The 22,697-nt window shown below is 46.4% G+C and overlaps 1 protein-coding gene across 3 annotated transcripts in view; it reads right to left on the minus strand.

Annotated features, from left to right (window-relative positions):
* LOC122912141 (zinc finger protein 470) overlaps positions 1–22,697 on the minus strand; it is a 67,909-nt gene that overhangs the window by 19,898 nt on the left and 25,314 nt on the right. The window contains exons 1-8 of one of the 3 annotated variants that reach the window (XM_044257517.1): positions 22,119–22,212; positions 21,526–21,617; positions 13,599–13,725; positions 13,337–13,432; positions 11,391–11,554; positions 10,668–10,782; positions 10,031–10,126; positions 3,783–6,294 (exon numbers count right to left, since the gene is read on the minus strand). In XM_044257517.1, the coding sequence (XP_044113452.1) occupies positions 4,592–6,294; positions 10,031–10,126; positions 10,668–10,782; positions 11,391–11,554; positions 13,337–13,432; positions 13,599–13,725; positions 21,526–21,534 (2,310 nt within the window). In that variant the 5' untranslated portion in view covers positions 21,535–21,617; positions 22,119–22,212 and the 3' untranslated portion in view covers positions 3,783–4,591. Of the gene's footprint in view, positions 6,318–10,030; positions 10,127–10,667; positions 10,783–11,390; positions 11,555–13,336; positions 13,433–13,598; positions 13,726–21,391; positions 21,446–21,525; positions 21,618–22,118 lie in introns of those variants that run through there. The other 2 variants (XM_044257508.1, XM_044257520.1) reach the window with 2 other exon arrangements.

Consider the following 22,697-nt stretch of genomic DNA (forward strand, 5'->3'; position numbering starts at 1 on the left):
TCTTTATCTTTATTTCAAAGTATAGGTCATATTAAATGCAGATACCCATAATGGTAGGACTAGAACAGGCTCAATTTTAAGAGTCTTCCATCACGTGGGTGGTGTGACAAGAGTCAGCAGGAAGGTTTCGTAGGGTTTGAGAGAGTAAAGTTTTCTAAGATGATTGAAGCCTTCATGGTAGTCGAGTTTCAATAACATACATTCAGATCTTTCCTCCGACTTAAATTTCATTTACAAGAAGCGGCAAGTTCGGGAATTCAGTAAAAATCACAGCTCAGCAACTGATCTACTGTTGCATTTGGCTTTCAGCATCGGCCGCCCCACGGTTAAAGAGTAAGATTGATTCTCGACACCATCACAAAGACCTTCACTTCCATTTTTGCTTACGGCCAAAATTTCAAGTGGCCTTTTAGTTCTCTAACTTCATTATAAATAAGCATCGCACATGCTTTTAGAACTAGAATTCCTCGCCTTTTGTTGTTGGTAAGAGCGATCTAGTCCTAACGTGCTGTGGGCCTTATAATCCTGCCGTTATCAAGAAGCGTTTTTTTTTTTTTAAAAGATTTTATTTATTTGTCAGAAAGGGAGAGAGCGAACAAGCACAGGCAGACAGAGAGGCAGGCAGAAGCAGAGGAAGAAGCAGGCTCCCCGTCACGCAAGGAGCCCGATGTGGGACTTGATCCCAGGACCCCGGGATCACGACCTGAGCCGAAGGCAGCTGCTTAACCAACTGAGCCACCCAGGCGTCCCAAGAAGCGCTTTTTTTCGGGGTGCCTGGATGGCTCAGTTGTTTAAGTATCTGCCTTTGGCTCAGGTCATGATCCCAGGGTGATGGAGAACCACATCAGCCTCCCTGCTCAGTGGGAGGTCTGCTTCACTCTCTGCCCCTCCCCCCACTCTCAAATATTTAAAAAAGAATAGCCTTTTGCAGGGATATATGCACCCCTATATATATAGCAGCATTATTTACAATAGCCAAATTATGGAAGCAGCTGAAGTGTCCATAGATAGATGAATGGGTAAAAATATGGTATGTACACACACATACTTAAACACAATGGAATATTCAACCATAAAAAGAATGAAATCTTGCCACTTGCAATGACATGAGCTAGAGAGTATTGTGCTCGGTGAAGTAAGTCCGAGGAAGAGAAACACCTATGACCACTCGTGTGGAATTCAAGAATTAAAACAAACGAGCCGAGCGGAAAGAGAGAAAGAGAAAGTCAAAAAACACTCTTAATTACTGGAACAAAGCGATGGTTACCCGAGCGGAGGCAGCCAAGGCTGCGGGAAATAGGGGCTGTGGATGGGAGCACGCTCACCGTGACAAGCACCGGGTGACAGAGGGAAGTGCTGACTCGCTGTACAGTACACCTGAAACTAGTATCACATGTATGTTAAGTACAATTAGAATTAAAATTTAAAAAAATAAAATTCAAAAAAAATAGCCTTTCTTAATACAAATGGAATTAAAAATGTCTATCTTTTGATCTATCTCATTCCATAATCCTTATTAGCCACTCCTCTATCCTTTACTAATCACTCTCTAGCATCAGTTGTCATAGGGGCCAGCTTTCTTTGGTTGAGAACAAAAGCAGACTAACCTACAATCAGAAGTTAAATACTGGAAGAATATCAAGTCCCTCAGAGATTTAAAGAATTGAGCCAGGGTGTGAGAAAGCAGGGAAGGTTCCAGGGGAGCAGGGGGTGAGCAGGAATGCAGAAACCTTCACGCTGCTGCGGGAGGCTGACCGGACTCCAACCATGGACGGCAGCCCCGAGGGACGTCTCACGTTCTGCACAGCTCAACGAACACTCCAGGAAAACATCCATTGTGCCATACATAAGGCTGTGTATTGGCCCTGCTCCTGTCCCTGTGTCTAAATATCAATCAATCAATCAAATATATAAGAAATAAATCAATTAAATAAATAAAATATAAAGAATGAAACATCTGATTGGCTTAATTGGAGCCACGTGTAACTGCAGAACACCACAGAATGAAGAAAGTGAGCACAGCAACAGAGAGCTAGGAAAAGTGTGTGTGTTTAAGACAAAAACAGATTTCAACACATATACCAAAGAAACCATGTAGATACATACACACACACACATATATTCAATATTAATTTTGATGCTATGACTACAAGATTTTACACACTAGGTTTTCCAAGTCACACATCTCATTTAATATATTGTGGATGTACAGCTCTCCAAAGCAGCACACATAGAATCGAACCTCCTTCCGCTAACCAGACAATACAATATTGAATAACCACAATTTAATGAACCTGCTTGGCAGGACACTGAAATCGTACTTATCATAATTACAACAATTTTGCAATAGATATTATTTACATATATTTATTCCAATAGGACAAAATCCCTAGATCTAGGATTATTGTTTCAAAAGGAATGCATCTTTATAATGTTGCTAGGTCGTACTATGTTGCCATCCAAAAAGGAGACAGATTTTCACAGCTAATGATCAAGTGTCTGTCTTCCCACACTGATGCCAGGACTGAATATTATCCAAATTTTAGATTTTAATCCATCTGAAAGCCAAGGAAATTTGTTTTAATTTGTGATTTTCTGGTTAATAAGGTTAAGAAATTTACAGATTTTCTCTATTCCTTTGATTTCTCAACCAACATGCCCATTGGCATGCATAGGCAATTTTTCCACTGCCTTGTATGTGTAACAGCACTTTGTTCCCAAATGACATGTAACTTCCTATAACTTCTATTATTTTGTCACCTGTTTTTACATCTTTTTTGGTGCCTTCCACCATGCGGAAGTTTTAAATCTTTGTATAGGCCAACCTACTCCTCATGTCTTCTAGGACCCCGTGTCCTACTCAGTAAAGCTTTCCTCCTTTCTAGGTTTGCTTCTTACATATCATTTCGTAATTAGAAAGGTTAAATACAACTGCATGACATTTTTCTGTAATGTATGTGTGCTTTTTTTTTTTTTTAAGAGGGTGGACAACCACTGTCAAAACATCATTTCCCCTCTAACAAAAAACAGTCTTATTATATATCAAAATCTGAAATGCAAAAAAACCCATTTCAAAGATGTCCTGCTATGCTTGCCAAATTATCTTTCCTTGTGTAGTTTCAATTAAAACTGTCAAAGTAAACATATCCTACAGGACTCTGTCGTGAAGGACAATTTACCAACACTTTAACGGTATTGGCTATTTCATCTAGAAAAATGTATTTCTCCTCCACTGACATATTTTCATATCTCAATAGTCTAATAATTCCCTTTCACCTCTATTCATAAGTTGCCTTAGAGTTTGTTTTTGAAGTGACAGTTGTATTACACACACAGAAATAATTAGAACCTTCAATACATTCTTCTCTGTGCCACAGCAGGGGTTGGCCAACTTCTTCTGTAAAAGGGTAGAGTAAAACTTGAGGCTTTGCAGGCCATATCAGCTCTGTCACAGCTATTCACCTCTGCCATTGTGGAATGAAAGCAGCCATAGGAAGATGTCAACGGCTGTATGCCAATAAAACTTTATTTACAGATGCTGATATTTAATTTAATGTAACTTTAAATTTAAATTTAATATAACTTTTATGTTGTCACAAAATACTCTTTGCTGGGGCGCCTGGGTGGCTCAGTGGGTTAAAGCCTCTGCCTTCGGCTCAGGTCGTGATCTCAGGGTCCTGGGATCGAGCCCCGCATCAGGCTCTCTGCTCCGCAGGGAGCCTGCTTCCTCCTCTCTCTCTTCCTGCCTCTCTGCCTAATTGTGATTTCTCTCTGTCAAATAAATAAAATATTTAAAAAAAATACTCTTTGCTAGTTTAACCATTTAAAAATTATTATTATTATTTTTTAATTTAGATCATGGGCCATACAAAACCAGTGAGACTTTGGTCACTGAGTCAGAGTTCGCTGACACCTACTTTGGACCAGTTTATCTCAAGGTTGACTTCCTTAAAAGTTGGCGAGAGTCCATTCATATGCCCAGGTGATTTTAAATAGATCAAATCTTTCCAAACTAATTCTTGAGTAATATGTCAGCAGTTTTAACTCTGTAAATATATACCTTGCATTTTTTTTCTGATTGTTTCAGTTCTTTTGTTCCAAGAGGCCTACTGATCCATGTTCTCTACACACTTCCTAAAACTTGTCAGATGTAAAGCTGAATTCTCTTACCAATAGTCACATCACCTTACCTGTATGCGGATGAGATGGAAAGCCACAGCTGTAACTCAACATTATAGAAACAAAATTTTAAACCACCATGGGCAGAACCTCACTGACTCCCTTGAAACTCCTGCTCCTGATCTAAACTGGTTTCTCCTGGCCTCCTCCTATGCATCTTTTCTATCCAGAGCTGACTGTTAACTCTTCAATGTCCCGAAGTAATATTTTACTCAACACTTGGTCTGGACCAGGCACTGTGCTAGGCACATCTTGCATATTAACCAGGGTAAAGGATCTCAGTACAAGTTGTTACATAAGGAGTGAATAAACTGTATTAACACTTATCGAAAATCAATCTAAGTGCAGTGTGACGAACACACTCATAAAGGACAAGACTGACCAGATGGACCAGTTTTTTAACTAATGGAGGCTATGGTGACGGGAGCGAGGACTGACCCCAGAGAAATCTGGGAAGCAGATCCACAGGATTTGATGTGGAAGGTAAAGAGGGGCGTGCAGAAGGCTCCCCACTATGAATTCTCTGATGAGCAAGGTGTGCGGTCTGCCTGAAGACTTTCCTGCTTTTCTTATAGTTATAGGATCTCTCCCCAGTGTGGACTCTCTTATGTTGATTAAGGTGTCCGATCTGGATGAAGGTTTTCCTACATTCTTTGCATTCATAAGGTTTCTTTCCAGAATGAATTCTCTGATGGACACTAAGGGACTGACGATGGCTGAAGGCTTTGCCACAGGCACTACATTCATAAGGTTTCTCTCCAGTATGACTTCTGCGATGACAAATGAGCGAGGACTTTGTCTTGAATGCCTTCCCACATTCGATACATTCGTAAGGTCTTTGGCCAGTATGAAGCCTCTGATGCTGAGAACAGGATGAATTATCACCAAAGGCCTTCCCACACTCGCTGCATTTATAGGGTTTCTCTCCAGTGTGTACCCTCTGGTGTTGAATAAGGTGTGTGGTTTGGCTGAAGGCTTTCCCACATTCCTTACACTCGTATGGCTTCTCGCCTGTATGAGTTTTCTGGTGCTGTGCAAGGTGAGCCTTCTGCGTGAAGGCTTTACTACAAACCTTACATTCATAGGGCTTCTCTCCAGTATGAATTCTCTGGTGAGTGGCCAGCTGAGAGCTGATGCTGAAGGATTTACCGCAATCCCCACATTCGAAGGGTTTCTCTCCGGTATGGATCCTCAGATGACTAGCAAGGTGAATGTTCTGCCTGAAAGCTTTCCCACATTCTTTACATTTGAAAGGTTTTTCTCCAGAATGCACTCTCTGATGTTGAGTGAGTGACGCATGATGGCTGAAGGCTTTTCTGCAAACATCACACTCATATGGTTTTTCTCCAGTATGAATCCTTTGATGCACAGTAAGGGAGGAGCCGTATCTAAAGGATTTGTCACATATGTCACATTTGTAGGGTTTCTCTCCAGTATGAATCCTCCTGTGCTGATTGAGTCCTATGTGATCACTGAAGGCTTTCCCACAATCAATGCAATCAAAAGGTTTCTCCCCAGTGTGGTAATATCTCCAGTGACGGATAAGGGAAGTGTTCTGTATGAAAGCTTTCCCACATTCAATACATTCATAAGGCTTCTTGCCGGTGTGACATCTTTGATGTCTAGCAAAGGATGAGCCATCACTGAAGGCCTTTCCACATTCGTTACATTTATAGGGTTTCTCTCCAGTATGAATTCTCTGATGAACAGTAAGGGATGAGCTCTGGGTAAAAGTTTTCTTACATTCATTACATTTGAAAAGTTTTTTTCCTGCATAGATTCCTGTATGTTTTATTACTACTGAATTTTTGGGCAAATTTTTCTTAACTGAGTCATGATTATGAACTCTCTCTTCTGAAATGTCCAAATGAAACCATCTCCCAGATTTATTAAGAGTATGTTCTCTTTCCTTAGAGAGGGTTTTGTTATGAGTGATTGCCTCTTGCCTGAATTGTGTCTCCTGACCTACCAGCTTCCTTTCAAACATACCCTTGGAATCCCAATTTCCTCTAAAAGTGGAACATTCCACATTTCGGTTTGAAGTTCTGTCGGTTACTTCAGCAAATGAATCTTGCTTTGGAAATAATTCCTGGGTCTCACGTATAGATTGTTGGCCTGAAAGACATCGAGAAAACAAGCTATTTCCTTTATTGTGCACAAGAAAAAAGAATTTGCTAAAAAGAAAATTGTGAATGAATTCACTAATTGGTGAAATAAACCCTAATTAAACCATATAACTATGTGGCTCTAAAACATGTGAACTGGCGGTCGACCACATAGGTAAAGCAAGCCCCAGCGTGAATATATACTGGAGACTACAAGAGGTGAGCAAAAAAGAATTTATGTAGAATCAGTTACGCACTAGGAGAAAGGAACTGGGCAAATGTTTTGCAGTCATACCACCTGAAAATTCTGACATTCCCTGCCTTTAGCCCCTCTCCTGCCCTGCCTTGCTTCAGTGCCAGAGCAGTCGTCACATCATGAAAGCTGTTCCAAGAAGTGCACCAAAGCATAAAGAAGGACAAAGTATTTGTTAGCATTTCTCAGGGTTATCTAAAAGTTGGTCATTCCCCTACAACCAGGAAGTGAGTTTTCTGCTAACCACAGCTTATCTAATTTCAACAAAACCAACCTCTCCAGCCGGGCGCTGAAGCTCAGCACACACACAGAATCATTTCTACGTGCGCGTGCGCACTTGCACTCACCTGACACTTGTCGGGCTGTTTGTTAACCCCGCACTTCTTGGCCATATATTAATGAATAGGACCTTGCAGTTTAATTTCTTAGTTCAAAACAACTGTTTGTATGAAAATGATGAGTGCTGCCATTATGTTTAATGACATCACATACACAAATGAACAGGCATGTGTCATCTTATGTCAGACTCTGACGTGGAGGAGCATAGACACCTGAAGTCCTTTTGCTAAACCACTTAGCGAGCACCAAAAAATTATGCACGTATACTTATATCTCAGTAAATACACACAGATATAAGTAGTATTGGGGAGATGATGCAGAGAATCAAATGTTTAGAAAAAGATGATCTTAAAAAAGGGGAAACAGTCATTTTTAATGAAATCTAAGCACTTGAAGTTTTCCTTCTTAGATCACTAATAATACAAGGACGCCTGCTTTTGCAACCTCTATTCAACACTGTATTAGATGTTCCAGCCAAAGCAATCAGAAATAGAAATAAAAGGGATCCTAGTTAGAAAGGAAGAAGGAAAACTGTTACTTGAAGATGACATGTTCCCATATATAGAAACCCTAAAGAATCCACCAAAAGAGTATTGGAGCTAAAAATCAATTCATCAAAACTACAAGACACAAGATCACAACACACAAAGATCAGTTGTAGTTCTATACACTTAAGAATGAACATCTGAAAAGGAAATCATGGAAACAATTCCATGAAGGAGAGCATTAAAAGAATAAATTATGTATGAGTAAATTTACCCAAGGAGGTATAAGATTGTATGCTGAAAACCGCAAAACATTGCTGAAGGAAATTAAGAAGATATAAATAAATGGAAAGACACCCTGCGTTCATTCACAGATAGGAAGAGAGGAAGAAAGAATTAAATAAGTAACAGAAACAAGACCAGTTTGTGATGTGGTACAAATGGAAATGATAAATGAAAAAACTATGAAACCACAGGTCAACAAAGTAAATGCTTCTATAAAGATACCACCCAACAAACTATTGTGCAGTCAGAAGAAACAGCATCTGCAAACTCACAGGCAACTCAGAAGTGGGAACAAAATGTGTCCTATTTTTTTTTTTAAAGATTTTATTTATTTGACAGACAGAGATCACAAGTAGGCAGAGAGAGAGAGAAGGAAGCAGGGTCCCCGCTGAGCAGAGAGCCTGATGAGGGCTCGATCCCAGGACCCTGGGACATGACCTGAGCTGAAGGTAGAGGCTTTACCCCACTGAGCCACCCAGGCGCCCCATAATGTGCCGTATTTTTGAGATAGCATGTACATCCATACAATATGAACGCAAGGAAATACAACCCAAAAGAAATTGGGTGATGAGTACAAAGACACCATTAACAGAATATGAATTCTAAATGGATTTAAACTACATATTTATCAACATTATGAGTACTCTGAGAAATGCAAATTAAATAAAACATCCATTTTCACCCAAGAGCTTGGCAAAAAAATTTTAAAATACAAAATATTCACTATTGGTGAAGATGTCTAGAAACAGGTATTCTCATATATTATTCGTGATATAGCACTTATATCCATGAAACTTTTTTTTTTAATGTATACTTTGATCATACAAAGAGAGAAGTACAAACTGGGCTGCAATTCATTACAGGTAAAAACTGGGGAAAACCTAAATGCTCAAATGTCCTTTGTAAATCAGTGAAGTAAATTTGTATTCACTTATTGTAATACTAGACAGCCATTAAAACAATGAAGTAAAACCACATATATCAAGTTTCTGAGAACAAAAATGGAAGGAGAGGGGCGCCTGGGTGGCTCAGTGGGTTAAAGCCTCTGCCTTCAGCTCAGGTCATGATCTTGGGGTCCTGGGATCGAGCCCTGCATCGGGCTCTCTGCTCAGCAGGGAGCCTGCTTCCTCCTCTCTCTCTGCCTGCCTCTCTGCCTACTTGTGATCTTTGTGTGTCAAATAAATAAATAAAATCTTAAAAAAAAAAAAAGAAAAGGATAAAGAGAATGTAGAAATCTCTTTCACAATTAAAAAAGTAACTTCAGGATATAACCTTCCAACAAATAATAAACAAACATTTTCATCAAAATACCCAGTGCTGGGAAGGTGCAATTAATCCCACAAAGCAAGTTACAGAATCACTGCAGTTGCAAAAAGCAAACAAAACATTGAGAGCCTAACAGACGTTCGCTTCCAGGGATGCAACAACTCCACAAAGGTATAGTTTGCGCTTACATAAAGATTCCTGTCGCAAGCTCACTTATAATACCAAAAATGTGAAGTGACCTCAGTGAACAGCTGGAGAGATAACACAGATGCATGCGACAGACAGCTCTCTGCATGACGGAACACACGCTGCAATTCCAACCACGTGAAAAACGCGTGTTTTTCACAACGTGAAGCCTACGCTTGCTCGGTTAACGGACTAAGACTACAGGTCATGGCTTTACGTTCTGCTCCCAAACAGGTGATCGGATTACATTTCCTGTAAACCATCATTTTCTAAAAAAATTTCTTCTTTCCCTTAGGTATCAATGTATATCAATCCCCCCAGGAGAAAAGAGGCAGAGATCCTGAACTTACATCTCTTGCTCTCCAGCTCTGCCCACCCTGCCTGAAAGGAAGCTACTGGAGCTCAGTCCTCCCCTGTGCCTCTGCAATGCCCCACTGCAAAGTCTGCAAACTCTACTTCATCCATAACCATGTGTCATCCTCTCCACCAGACGGACCACTTACAAGTACAACATATGTGTAAATTCTCTTCTCCTCCAAGTACCTGCCAATGCCAAGCACAAGGGCTCCCTCAAATGACTTTCCGGTTGGGGTTCGTACAGGACTGGATGCATCGTCAAATAGGTGGGCTGGTGGTCACGAAGAACAGCTCAAAAGTACACTGGGGTCAGGACAGGGCATGCAGGGAATTGAGGCAACAGGAGTGGCTAAGAACAGGGAAAACATTACAGAGAATGAGCAATCACTCGAGAGAAGGCAGCAAAGGAGGAGGAAAGAGAATCATGTGGAAACCCTAGACTTCCATCTCCTCTCTAGACCTGGAGGGCTTGGTAAAGTCCTGAGCATCCTTCCTGTCCGGAGTGAGGACGGAGTTCTGCTGAGAGCTCGGATCTCTCACCTGCCGGGCACCGCCCCCAGCCCTGCCGCACTCACCTGGGCACAGGCCCCTGGTCAGCTCTGTTCGCACCATCCACGGCTCCCTCCCCTGCTCCAGCAGAGAGACCAAATCGGGTTTAGGAACACAGGGTCCTGCAGAGGGGCAGATAACAGGGTTCTGTCGCACACTTGACATTCTTAAATCAAGAACCAGTGTCTTGGTTCTGAGAGGAAAGTGTTTTATTACAGGAAGAAGCAAAAAGAAAAGTGAGCAGCGTCTGAAAGACACCGAAGACGCTGCCTCACACATAATGAAGATGCCAACTTTCAGCTCTACAAATGTCAGATTCTTATCTCAGGAATCATGACAGAAATTTCGCCCAACACCTCAGCAGCCTCCTCCCTCCCCAACTTCTGCAGCCCAAAACTGACCAATGGGGCCCCAGGGTGGCTCAGTCGGTTAAGTGTCCGCCTTTGGCTCAGGTCACAACCCCGGGGTCCTGGGATCGAGTCCTGCACCAGGGTCCCTGCTCAGTGGGGAGTCTGCTTCTCCCTCTCCCTCTGCCTCTCCCCCTGCTCATGCTCTAATAAAAAAATAAACAATCTTAAGACAAAACAGGACAAAACAAAAGCTGAGGAATGAAAGTGGCAGTGCCTGAAGACAGGTTCAGAATTAGGCGAGGGACACCCTTACCTACTGACCCCAGGTCACCATGGCTCTCCCATCTCACATTCTTACAGACACTCTTCCGAGCTGGGTCCAGCTGCTGGGAGAAGTCTACACCCACATTCGCGATGGCCACCAGGCCCTGAAATGGTACAAACACACTTCTTGCTCAAACGTGGCCAGGGGCATGCAAAGGCTCTGGGGACGTATGTGAGGGGGCAACACGGGCAACGAATTCTGAGGTTCTGAGTGATAGAGGTCACCTAATGACTGGGCCTTGTCATATTGTCTATGTTTGGGAAACAAAAAAAGAGAAAAGATAGGAGAATCTGTTTCTGCCACGGAGAATCTGTAATTTTGCAGAAGAAAACAAAATTACAAGCAGCTGGAACTTCCTAACGCTGACCAAAGGCTTCCCCACCTTCGACAAGTCTGCAGGGTCTCCCTCTCTGACGTAATCTCTAATGAGAGGGGTGGGTTAAGATCCTGCTCAAAGACTTCTTAAGCCATAGCATGTCGAATGTCTCTGATCAAGAGACTTGTTTGTGATTCGTTACAACTGAGTCGTTCCCCCTCTTATACTGTGCAGCAAGACTGCACGCTCTTCCTCCTGGAGGGATACTCTGCCTACAGGAAGCACCATACTCAGATGGAAACTTCTCCCAAACTCCCTTTGCTCATGGTCTCTCCACTAAAAAAGGGTCTCTTTGGGAAGGATACTATGCCTTGACTAGAATTTATCTCACTTACGGGCTGCCTTTCAAACAGGGCACCATAATCCCAGTTTTCCCCTAAAATGGAACATTCCAGACTGTAGTTTGTGAGTCTCCCCATTATCACTGCCTGGGGTAACTTCTCTTTAGTGATGTCCTTCTTTGCAGGCAACTCCTTGATCTCCGGGACAATCTTCAAATCTGAAAGATATTAAGAAAAGAAGTTTTCTCCGTTATGCATTAATATGAAGAAAACTTCCAGAATGTAATCAGAGGAATTAAAATCCTCAAAAAACTATATCATGTCAAAAGCTTTTTTATATGACTAGCCAACCCTACATTCCCGTATTTGTGTAGCTTTTAAATCTTAAAGGATACATTTATGAGCTTTCTCACCTAAATCTACAATGAAATATAGGTAAAATAAACAAAGAGGGGGGAGGCTGAAGAAGAAAATTGCTATATGAGCCTTATTTCAACATTATTAAGTAAAACTCACTTGGACTCTTTTCCCATTTTTCCAGGAAAAAATTCTTTTCTCCCTCTTTTTTAAACAATGCTTCTTTTATTACAATGCTAACTAACGAAAGTTCAAATCCCAGCCTTACAAGTGCAAGTTTTCATAATCAAGTAGAATCTTGGCAAGGAATGAAAGACTGACAGAAGAAAAAGCTATTTAGTTTTGTAAAACTCATTCGGGGGTGCCTGGGTGGCTTAGTCGTTAAGCTTCTGCCTCTGACTCAGGTCATGATGCCTGGGTCCTGGGATCAAGGCCCTCATCGGGCTCCCTGCTTGGCGGGAAGCCTGCATCTCCCTCTCCCACTCCCCTTGCTTGTGTTCCTTCTCTCACTGTGTCCCTCTCTGTCAAATAAATAAATAAATAAAATCTTAAAAAAAAAACAACAACAAAACTCATTCAGAAAACATGATTTAAATGTCAAATGGGAAAGTTTCACGGTTCTATATACTCTAGGACAAGCCATGAGAATTGGAAGTTCTGTGAGCGGCTTGTCCTGTTCTGTCGATACAAAGTCTTCCTTTGAAGCACGATTTCAAGGAAGATGTTTTACAAGAGTCTCAATTCTTCAGAAATGGCACCATCTCCTCTTGTGGTAACCTCCAAGAAAAGTCTGTAATTCTGACCCTGACCTTGACTGATTTGTTCCAGAAACAGTGCTGTAATCAAAATAACTGTTTTCCCAAATGATAGAAATTTCATCACAACATCCTCAAGATCTGTCAAATCCAAACCCTGCTGAGAGCCAGTCACGCCACTGTCCGCTCTGCTCTGCGCCGGGAGGCCCACCTGCCCCCAAACCGATGACAGCCTCACCCAGACCCGGCTCCGGACCTGCCGGTCTCCTTCTTGAGTTCTAATCCTTCTGCGGAAGGCTCTGCTCTCCTTCTTGTTTCTTTGGCTTGCAAGTGGGAGTGCTTTTTCCTCCTCGGTCCCTGCTCCTGCTCTCTGTGCACCGGAAGGCAGTCTCTGCTCCACCCGAGGTGGCACGGATCCGCCCAGTCCCCCGGGGACACAGCTAATGCTTCAGGAGCTCATGCTCTCCCACCAACCCGCACCTGACGGCCTTACTCAAAACTGACAACAAAAGTGAGCGAGAAAGTCTATACATGAAACAGTCACTTGATCAAAGAGAAAGAATATAAAAAAGACATCCACATCGGCCAAGGATTGTTTAAACAAGAGACAGGATGATGCCAGCCTGAATGACAAGCGGTCTGAGAAGGAGCTGGAAAAACAGGATCCAAAGGAGGGGAAAGAAGTCCCGTTTTGGGCGGGGAGGGGGGGGGCAGCCAAGCTGGGCAGAAGGTGAGGCAGGATGAACACCTGGGGAGTCCATGCTCAAAAGGCCTCAATTTCCCCTCCGGGCCTGGAGGCTTGGTTAGAGTCCACTGACAATCGAACATGGCTGAGGTCCTGAGCTGTGACCCACAGGGCCTCCCCCTACAGTGGCCTCCCCTGCTCACCTGGGCACTGGCCTCTTGTCAACTTTCTCTTCGCCATCCAGGGCTCATTCCTCTGTTCCAATGAGGAGATCATATCAGGCTTAGAAATGCAAAGTCCTAAGTACACAAGGAGAGGTAGAAGGGGGTCAGGCCGCGGGTCTGTGCAGACTCGGGCCGCCGGGCTTGATGAAGGAGCAGCAGGGCCTGGTGCCAAAGGAGTAAAGGTCTCTGAGCCATGGCAGCAGCCAGGGAAGGGGGGTAGTGGGGGCAGGGGCTCCCTTACCCAGCGACACCAGGTTCCTGTAGTTCTCCAGCATCACGGTCCGGTACAGAGTCCTCTGAGCAGAGCTTAGCCACTCCCACTCCTCCCGGGAGAAGTCTACAGCCACATCCCCAAATGTCACCAAGCTCTGAAAGGTCAAAAACACATCCTTGTTCAGTCGGCGCCCAAGCCCCCCTAGACCGGGGGGTTGTTACGGACCGAACTGTGTCCCCCAAATTCATACATTTAAGTCTAACACCCAGTCCCTCAGAATGTGATTCATTTTGGCGACAAGACCTTGGAAGAGGTGATTAAAAGTTAAATGAGGTCATGCATCTGGGCCCTGATCCAATCTGAAAGGCGTCCTTACAAGAAGAGGAGGAGACACCAGGGATGCGAGTGCACAGAGGGAAGGGCGTGTGGGGACACAGTGACAGGGCCGCCATCTGCAAGCCAGAGAGAAGCTTCCAAGGAAACCACCCCCGCCAGCACCGTGATCTACGACGTCCAGCCCCACCGCAGACTGGGGCAGCAGCCTTCTTCAAGCACCTGGTGTGCCGCGCTGATGCACACAGGGCCTGAGGGCTGCCTCCTCCTTGCTTTGGGGGACAGACTAGCACACAAGGAGCGAGAGCCAGAGAAAAGAGAAAGACACCGAGATAGCCCGTCCTTGGAGGACTGGCAGTTTTGCGCAGCTGTACGCACAGGAGAGCTATCTGATATCAATTCAGCACAACGAATAACGGAGGCTCCACTGTCCCACACACGAGAGCGACCGGAGCACTTAGCAGGAGGACACGAGTGTCGCCTGGTCAGCACAAGAGTCAGAAGACCAATCTGAGGATGAACCTCGACGGCACAGAAGAACTCCACCTCGAAGTGGGTTCTAGGGAGTTCTGTTTCACTTCCAGTGTTCACCAGATGCTGAGCACGCACATCAATTAAAACAAAAACCCCCAAACTAAACTAAACCAGCAAAATTCTCTTTTTTCCCAAAATAAAGATGAGAGTTTAATAAGAATGAAAAATACTACATGGGTGCCCGGGTGGCTCAGTTGTTAAATGTCTGCCTTCAGCTCACGTCCTGATCCCAGAGTCCTGGGTTCGAACCCCGCATCGGGCTCCCTGCTCAGCGGCGAGCCTGTTTCTCCCTCTCCCACTCCCCCTGCTTGTGTTCCCTCCCTTGCTGTGTCTGTCAAATGAATAAAATCTTTTTAAAATAAATGAATAAGTAAAATCTTAAATTTCTGATACATCCCTCTGGATGGAGATGACCAGCTGCCCGCAAATTCTAAAAGGCCACACCGAGATCCCGGAGCAGGAAAGTATGGGCTACCCTGAGGCTGCAGCCGCAGGCAGCCCACGCCGCTGACCCTGCTGTCTCAGCTGCTTTAGCTCCGTCCTGGCTCCCAACTGTAAAGTGGAAAAATCAGCAAAACCTCCCAGACCGTGGCCCGAATGGCGCACCCCGCACATGCCGCCCTCGGGACGTGCAAGGCGCCATGTAGTGCGGAGGCATGTCAGCTACCACCGGCTGAACTGCAGGAACTCTCCGGAAACCAAAGTCCCTTTGAGGTTCCTTTGAACCGAACTGTGTAAAGACGAGTCCAAAGGGCCTGTAAATGGCATCCGGACTGGCATGAAGACAGGAAGCTCCTGACACAAGTCCCCCGGTCCCCACACCCGAAGACACCTGCTGACACGTGCACGAAGCAGCCAAGACCCCCACAGCCCGAGCCTCCAGCAAGCGATGCGCTCCCAGGCCGACTGGAGCGAGTGAGTGGGCGGTCACCGCACGGCCCAGACAGCCGATGACGAGGACAGGGACACGACGACGCAACGCGTGGGCCAAGTGAGCAACGCAAGGCCTCTCGCCCGGCGGCCTGAGTCCAGCTGCGCTGGCGGGTCCCTGTCTCCGGCTCCGACAACCGTGCACGCCTCGGTGGAACCTCCAAGCACACGGAAGCACCGGGATTTCAGGGCAGACGTGGGGCGGAAGGAGCTGGACGCCGAGCAAACAACTTGCGCCCGCACCCACACGCGGGAGCCGGACTCGTGGCGCCTCCAGAAGCAGAGGATGGAATGGTGGCTGCTGGGGCAGGGGGAGGAGATGTGGAGGTGACGGTCAGAGGGGACAGTTTCATTCTGCAGGATGTGGGTACAGCCTCCGGCCTACAGAGAACGGTACGAGGTTACATCCTTACAGTTGCTAAGAGGGTAGGTCTTATGTCAAGTGTTCTTGCTGTCAATAATAAAAATAATAATGATAATAATGGGAGGAGGAAGAAACTTTGAAAGGTGAGGAATAAGTGTCTGGCTTTGATGGCGGTGACAGTCTCACCAGCATATACTCACCCTCGAGCTCACCAAGTGGCACACATGGACACATGCCACTTCCTATGTGTCAATCGTACCTCAATCAAGTGGCTTAAAAACAAACAAACAGGAGCGCCTGGGGGGCTCAGTGGGTTAAAGCCTCTGCCTTCGGCTCAGGTCATGGTCCCGCAGTCCTGGGATCGAGCCCCGCATCAGGCTCTCTGCTAAGCAGGAATCCTGCTTCCCCTTCTCTCTCTCTGCCTACTTGTGATCTCTGTGTCAAATAAATAAATAAAATCTTTAAACAAACAAACAAAAACCCATAACAATTTCTTTTTTTTTTTAATATTTTTTTTATTTAAGTAGTCTGTATCCCCAATGTGGTGCTTGAACTCACGACCCTGAGATCAAGAGTCATATGCTCTTCTGACTGAGCCAGCCGGATGCCCCCCAAAAACCCATTTCAGTGCAAATATTTTCAACTAGTTCAAAGGGATAGGTGCTCAGACACATACTACTTCTATGTTTTATTCTGACCTGATTCTAAAAGCCAGTTTCTCACAGATTCCAGCCTTACAGTCCTATCAGCATGCTCCTTGCCTGGCTAAGTCTTGTACTTATTTATTTCAGATATTCAAAATCTTTTCAGATGTTCTTTACCAAATGAAACATTATATAAAATACAATACATAGATTATATACAAAATGCCTTTCTAAAATCTATAGCATCTTCACAACATCTTTACAGTAACTTTATAAATAGTCTGTTGGTGCAAGAGAAAATGGTGCCCAATTTTCTTGCATTTGTTACTATTTTGTCATTGGTAAGAAAACTGGAATTTGGAGCCCCTACTACACAGAAGAGTAAAAGTTCCAAAATTTTCTCATACTTGGCAACGCAGTATTTTGAGAGTCTTTTTTTTTTTTTTTTCTTAACAAGAAATGTCCCCTTCTCTACCTCTCTCCTTCTGTGTTCCAGAGGGACCTAGCATGAACCGAGTATGTGTAACCTTCCAAGTAAGGAAGGCAAGTAAGGCAGTTTCTCACTTTAAACAGACTTGCCCTTTAGATAGAGAATCAATGACTTCTGGGAGCACCTGAGTGGCTCAGTTAACTGTCTGTCTTTGGCTCAGGTCATGACCCCAGAGTCCTGGGATCGGGTCCCTGCTGAGGGGGAGTCTGTTTCTCCCTCCGCTCCTCCTGGGGGTGCCCGCACCCTCTCACTCATGTGCACTCTCTCTCAAATAAACAAAATCTTTTTTTTTTTTTTAAAGATTTTATTTATTTACTTGACAGAGATCACAAGTAGGCAGAGAGGCAGGCAGAGAGAGAGGGGAGGAAGCAGGCTCCCTGCAGAGCAGAGAGCCCGATGCGGGGCTCAATTCCAGGACCCTGGGATCATGACCTGAGCCAAAGGCAGAGGCTTAAACCCACTGAGCCACCGAGGCGCCCCCAAATAAAATCTTTTGAAAAAAATAAAAAAAAATGCAAATGCAACTACTTAAAAAACAAAAAAAAAAAAGAACCAATGACTTCTGTTCATGCTATGGTCTGAATGTCTGCATCCCCCCAAAATCCATACTTTGGAATCCTAATGCCTAGTGTGACAGCATTTGGAGGTGGGCCCTTTTGGGAGGCCCTCTGGTCATGAGGGTGAATCCTCTTTAACGGTCTTAGTGTCCTTATAAAAGAGACCCCCCCATCCCCCCCAGCACCTTAGCTCCTTCCTCTGTAGGAGGACACGGAGAGAGGGCGCCAGCCATGAAACAGGAAGCGGTCCGCACCAGCCAGCACACACCATCGGCCAAATCCACCATCCTGCTTTTCTCCAGCCTCTAGGACTCTGAGAAATAAAGGTCCATGGCGCATCAGCCACGCAGTCTGTGCTGGTCTGTGATGGCAGCTGGGACAGACCAGGAGAGCCAGCAAATGCCTTTTACTGGGAACAGGAGCGATTACCACTCACAGCACTTCGAACATTCCAGACACAATTCCATACGCTTATACACAAGCTGACTCGACCCCCCACCCCTGACGGTTGGTCCCAGCACTGCTCCCGCTTCAGAGATGAGGAAACCAAGAGCAGTAACTTGCCCACGATCACCCAGTCAACTGCAGGGCCAAGACTCTGAACCCAGCGGTCTGGCTCCACAGTCCACACTTGTAACCTCTACATCAGGGGCCAGCAACATCTTTGTGTACAAGGCCAGAGGGCAAATATTTTAGGCCTCAGAGGCCAGACGGCCTCTGCGACAGCGACTGAACCCTGCCCTTGCCACATGAGAGCTGCCACAGACCACGGCTAAACCATGTGTGTGCCACGCTCCAAGGAGACTTCATCCATGGGCACCAAGACGTACACTTACGTAATTTCACAGATGACACCGTATTTTCATTTTTTTTCAGTTGCTGAGAAATGTGACTGTCATCTGTTGCTCACGGGCTATGGACAAAAAGGCGGCATGCCAGAGCTGGCCAGTTTGCCAGCTCCTTCCAGCACCATGGATCACCACGTTACTGGGCATCACCTGAGGGGCTGGCCCGTAAACTTCTAAATGACAACGAGATGAGGATGCTGACAGCCAACACCTACTGAGATCTCACTGTAGGCCATGCACCTTTATGTTTTTCTTGGCACTTTACGTGCATTCACTTAATCCTTCAACGAACCACATTAAGCCAGTACCATTATCATCCCCATTTTTACAAGTGAAGAAAATGTGGTTATTTACATCGCCCTGAGGTTACACAGTGATTAAATGCGAACCCTAGCATCGGAACCCAGGCAGCCTGGCTCCTTTGCCACGCCTGTGACCAGGGCACCAGCAGGCCCCTATTAAAACGTTCTACTCTGACAACAGCCATCATGCTTGCCATCCATTCACCCTGATGACGAAACAAGACCCACTGGGCAACATGGCTTTCAGATAGAACAAATTTTCTCCAACTCATGTCCCAATCAACCCGCTTTATTCAAAGGTATGCGAACCACCCTCGATGGAGCACGTCCTACTCTTATTCCCATTGTCAGCGTGGACATGCGCAGACTTCCCAAAGAGTTTTACAACATCACACTACACCAGAGAGAAAACATAATGGTAAACCCAGTGTAAGAATTTAATCTGGTGATCTTACTCTTAATCTTAATAAAGACAGAGACAATGAGATTAAAGGCAAATAGAAAACAAAAGCAATTCTATCTTTACACAAAAATACTTTATGTTAATACTCCATAGGAAAAAAATGAATGAAAGCCTTTTATAAGAAAAAAACACACTGAAGAGGTTTCTCTTTGGTTCAAGTCAATTAATTTTTAAGGCACCTGAATGAACAGGTAATTTTTTCTCTTTGGTGAAGTCTACTCTTTTTACACCATAAATTCTAGCTTCTGAGGCTCTACCCCTGTTCCATCTAAATAAAACTTTTAAAGTATTCTGATTTCGTGTCAGTTTAATAAACTTTAATCCACAAAGTAAAAACTTCTAGGAATGTATTCATAGGAAATGATCAGGGATAAAGCATACTTCCAGGTATAAAAGTGATTACCGTAATACTATATTAAATAGCAAAACACTGGCTACAAGAGATGCTCACACATTCCTCTACCAAATATTTTTTGAATCAGGACTCGCGGGTGAAACTGTCCAAAATCCCTGCCTGTTTCAAGTGTACCTGGAGCAGAAAAAGCAGATGTATTAAGCAAACGTACTAGATGTTGAAATGTACAGAGTTTAAAAAAGGAGTAATGCAGAGAAGAAGATGTGAGGAATTTGGGTGGGAGTCTTTGAAGCTATAGATAGAAGGTTCAGGAAAATGAGAAGACAATTTTCAAGGAAGCAAAGTGAGTGACGGAGGAGGATGGAAAATGTGAGCGGTCCAGAGGACCAGGTCTGGTGGGGCCCTGTCAGCACATGAAGGATGTGGCCTTTATTCAGGGAAGCCACCAAAGGGTTCTGAGCAGAGAGCAATGCAGCAGTTAGAACAGAGCCCGCCTGGCTGCAGGCCTGGGACACGACTACGGGAGCATATGTAGAAACAGGAAGTCATGGGAGCAGAGTTGAGGGGCCGACTGTAGGGTAATAAGGACCAGGCAGCAACAGAGGAGTGGGCACGATGATAATTGTCAGGCTGAGAATACAGCATGAAAACAGTGCTGACAGGGTCTGCAATGAGGCAAACATGGGCGGCAGGGAAAGAGAGACAAGAACGACAGAGAGCTTCTGCTTGAACAACTGACAGCATGACACTGCCACAGCCGGAGCCAGAGACAGCTGTGGGAGCAGCCGGGTGGGGGCAACTGCCGATGGCAGATGTGAATGTGTTAGGTCCGAACTACCTGCTCGACATTCAAGAGGAGTCAAGTTGGATGCACTGGCCTGGAGCTCAGAGGCCTGTGGCTGAGTTTTTATAGATGAGAACGGGCAGATCTCCTCAGGGGAACGTGGGCAGAGAGACGAAACGGAGAGCCAAGAACACCAGCCCGAGGCACGCTGACAGTTGTAGGTCTGAGAGATGAGGAAACCAGCAGTGGAAACTGAGACGCCAGAAAGGTGGAAGGAAGGCTAGATGCCTGCTGTGCTCTACAAGTCAAGGGGAAAAAGGGTCCCACTGAAGAGCAAGGAATGAGCTATTTCAAGGGTGGGCAGGTACCTGTCATTGTAAATAAAGTTTTATTGGAACACAGCCCTGCCATGCATTCACATATTGTCTGCGACTGCTTCTGCTCTAGACGGCAGAGTGGAACAGCTGCAGCAGAGACCTTACGGCCTGCAAAGCCTAAAACATTCACTTCCTAGCCCTTTACAGTGAAAGTCGGCCAACCCCTGAGCTACCTCAAATGCCAGTGAGAGCCAAAAAAGACTGAGGACTGGACAGAGCATCTGTTAAGGTGGCAATTACTGGTAACCTGCTTAAAGTAGTCTGGGTGGGCCAAGTAGAACCTGGTTCATTTATGAGACACAGAGGACAGAAACAAACAAAACTATCTGTTAGCATTTTAAGAAGCCACCCGATCAAGTGAGATACAGACAACTTCTCACACCGCACCAGCGCCGCTCTTCTCTCTTCTGCCTGCCAAACATCCCCTTCTCCCTTCAAACCACAGCTGCAACATCACCGCCTTGGGAAAGAGCCCCCGCCCTTCTCTCACAGGCAGCTAGAAGCCAAGAGCTCCTCTAGTCAGCTCTCACTTGCACTCGAGAACCTTGTTTGCTTCCACAACTCTCCACCAACAGGCTGTGAGCTCCTTGAGCGCAGGGACTGGGGCTTAGCCATCCGTGTCTCCAAGGACTGGCACCAAGTAGATACCAAACCCACGGTACAGCACAAGCAGCTGTCATGCTTGCCCCAAGAGCACCTTTCGGCTCCACCAGAGTCCCTCTGAGAAAAGTGGCACAGCGAGGGGCTGAATCACTTCACCAACGAAGAATGAACACCGAATGGGATGAAGAGGAAGCAGGGAGGGAGGCCCTGGGCTACCCCTGTAGCCCATCACTCACCAGAATGTGAGGAAATGGGAAACAGCTCCCAGGACAGGTCTCTTAAACTGAAAACTTTTAAAAGAAAATAAACATTATTAAGTCCTGAAAAGCAAGACTGCACTTCAGAGAGGAGAGTGGAAATGCCAACTCACCTGAGACATGGCTCTTAGTTCGGCTCTTGTCCCTGCTGCCTCCTGCTTCTGCCTCTTCTCCTGGAGAAGGGCAGTGTCCCTGGAAGGAAGAGCTGGGGGAAGAGAAAGGAGTCGCTGGAGAGCGAGTCTACACCACGCTCCTGACCACCAGGCTGGAAACGGTCCCTTCCGGCTGCGTGTTCAACCAGGGCCGTAAATCAGAAAGGGCTTCAACAGGTGGAGAACCGAACGCTCGGGGACGAAAGGATGGGACCAATTTTGGAGGCACTGATCTGTCCACGAATGCCACTCCACCGAGGGACTGCCACGGCGGGAGAGGGGTTTCTTTCTCTGGGAGCATGAATCAGGATGGTGTGGGGTCAGGCTGACCCTGGGCGAGTCACGGTCCCTCCCGGCACCGCTGCAGGATGCCGGGACTCAGGGTAAACTTGGAAATCCCTGCATTCCTCCGACCAGCCAGCCTCAGAGCCCGGGGACAACCACATACCAGCACAGGGGCCCGAGCGGCCCTGTGCCCCAAGACCGCACTGCCCCCGCGTTCTGAGGGCGTGAATTCGCCCCAGTCCCCAGCCCCGACCACCTGTCACCCTCACCTCGGTTCTCAGGCCCCGCGGTCACCACTCCTCGTCGGCCTCTGGAGGGGGAGCCATTCCTCGCGCGCGGCCTTCCCCGGCCAGGGCGGGCGAAGGCAGCCGGGGTCCCCGCAGTCCGGCCTCGGCCCCCCCCGGGCTTTGTGCGGGGAGCGCCGCGCCGCGGTGGGGACCCCCGCCCGCGGGCCCGCGCGCCCCTGCCCGCACTCGCCACCGCCTGCATGTCGGCGCGGCGAGCTGGCTCGTTCCCTCCACCCACCGCGGGCGCGCCCGGCGTCCAGCGGGCCCCGCCCCGCGCCACCCCGCCCCGCGCCCACCGCGGCAGCCGAGCGCCGGACCCCGCCAGCCGCCTGAACCCGGGCCCGGGGCCGCCGACGGAAGTGGGCGTGGGCGGCCACCGCAACGCCCCCTGGGAAGCGTAGTCCCGGCCAGGGCGGCGGCAGGACTGAGCGGAGCGCAGGCCTCAATGAGCCGGCCCTCCCCGGGCCCACACAGCGTCCGCCGTCTCCCTTAAGGGCCGGCCGCCTCCGGCTCTTCGGGACCGCCGCCTCCGGGTTGCTGTGGACACCCGGCCCGAGCCTG

This window comes from Neovison vison, chromosome 7, assembly GCF_020171115.1.
Source record: "Neovison vison isolate M4711 chromosome 7, ASM_NN_V1, whole genome shotgun sequence".
Classification (NCBI taxonomy): domain Eukaryota; kingdom Metazoa; phylum Chordata; class Mammalia; order Carnivora; family Mustelidae; genus Neogale; species Neogale vison.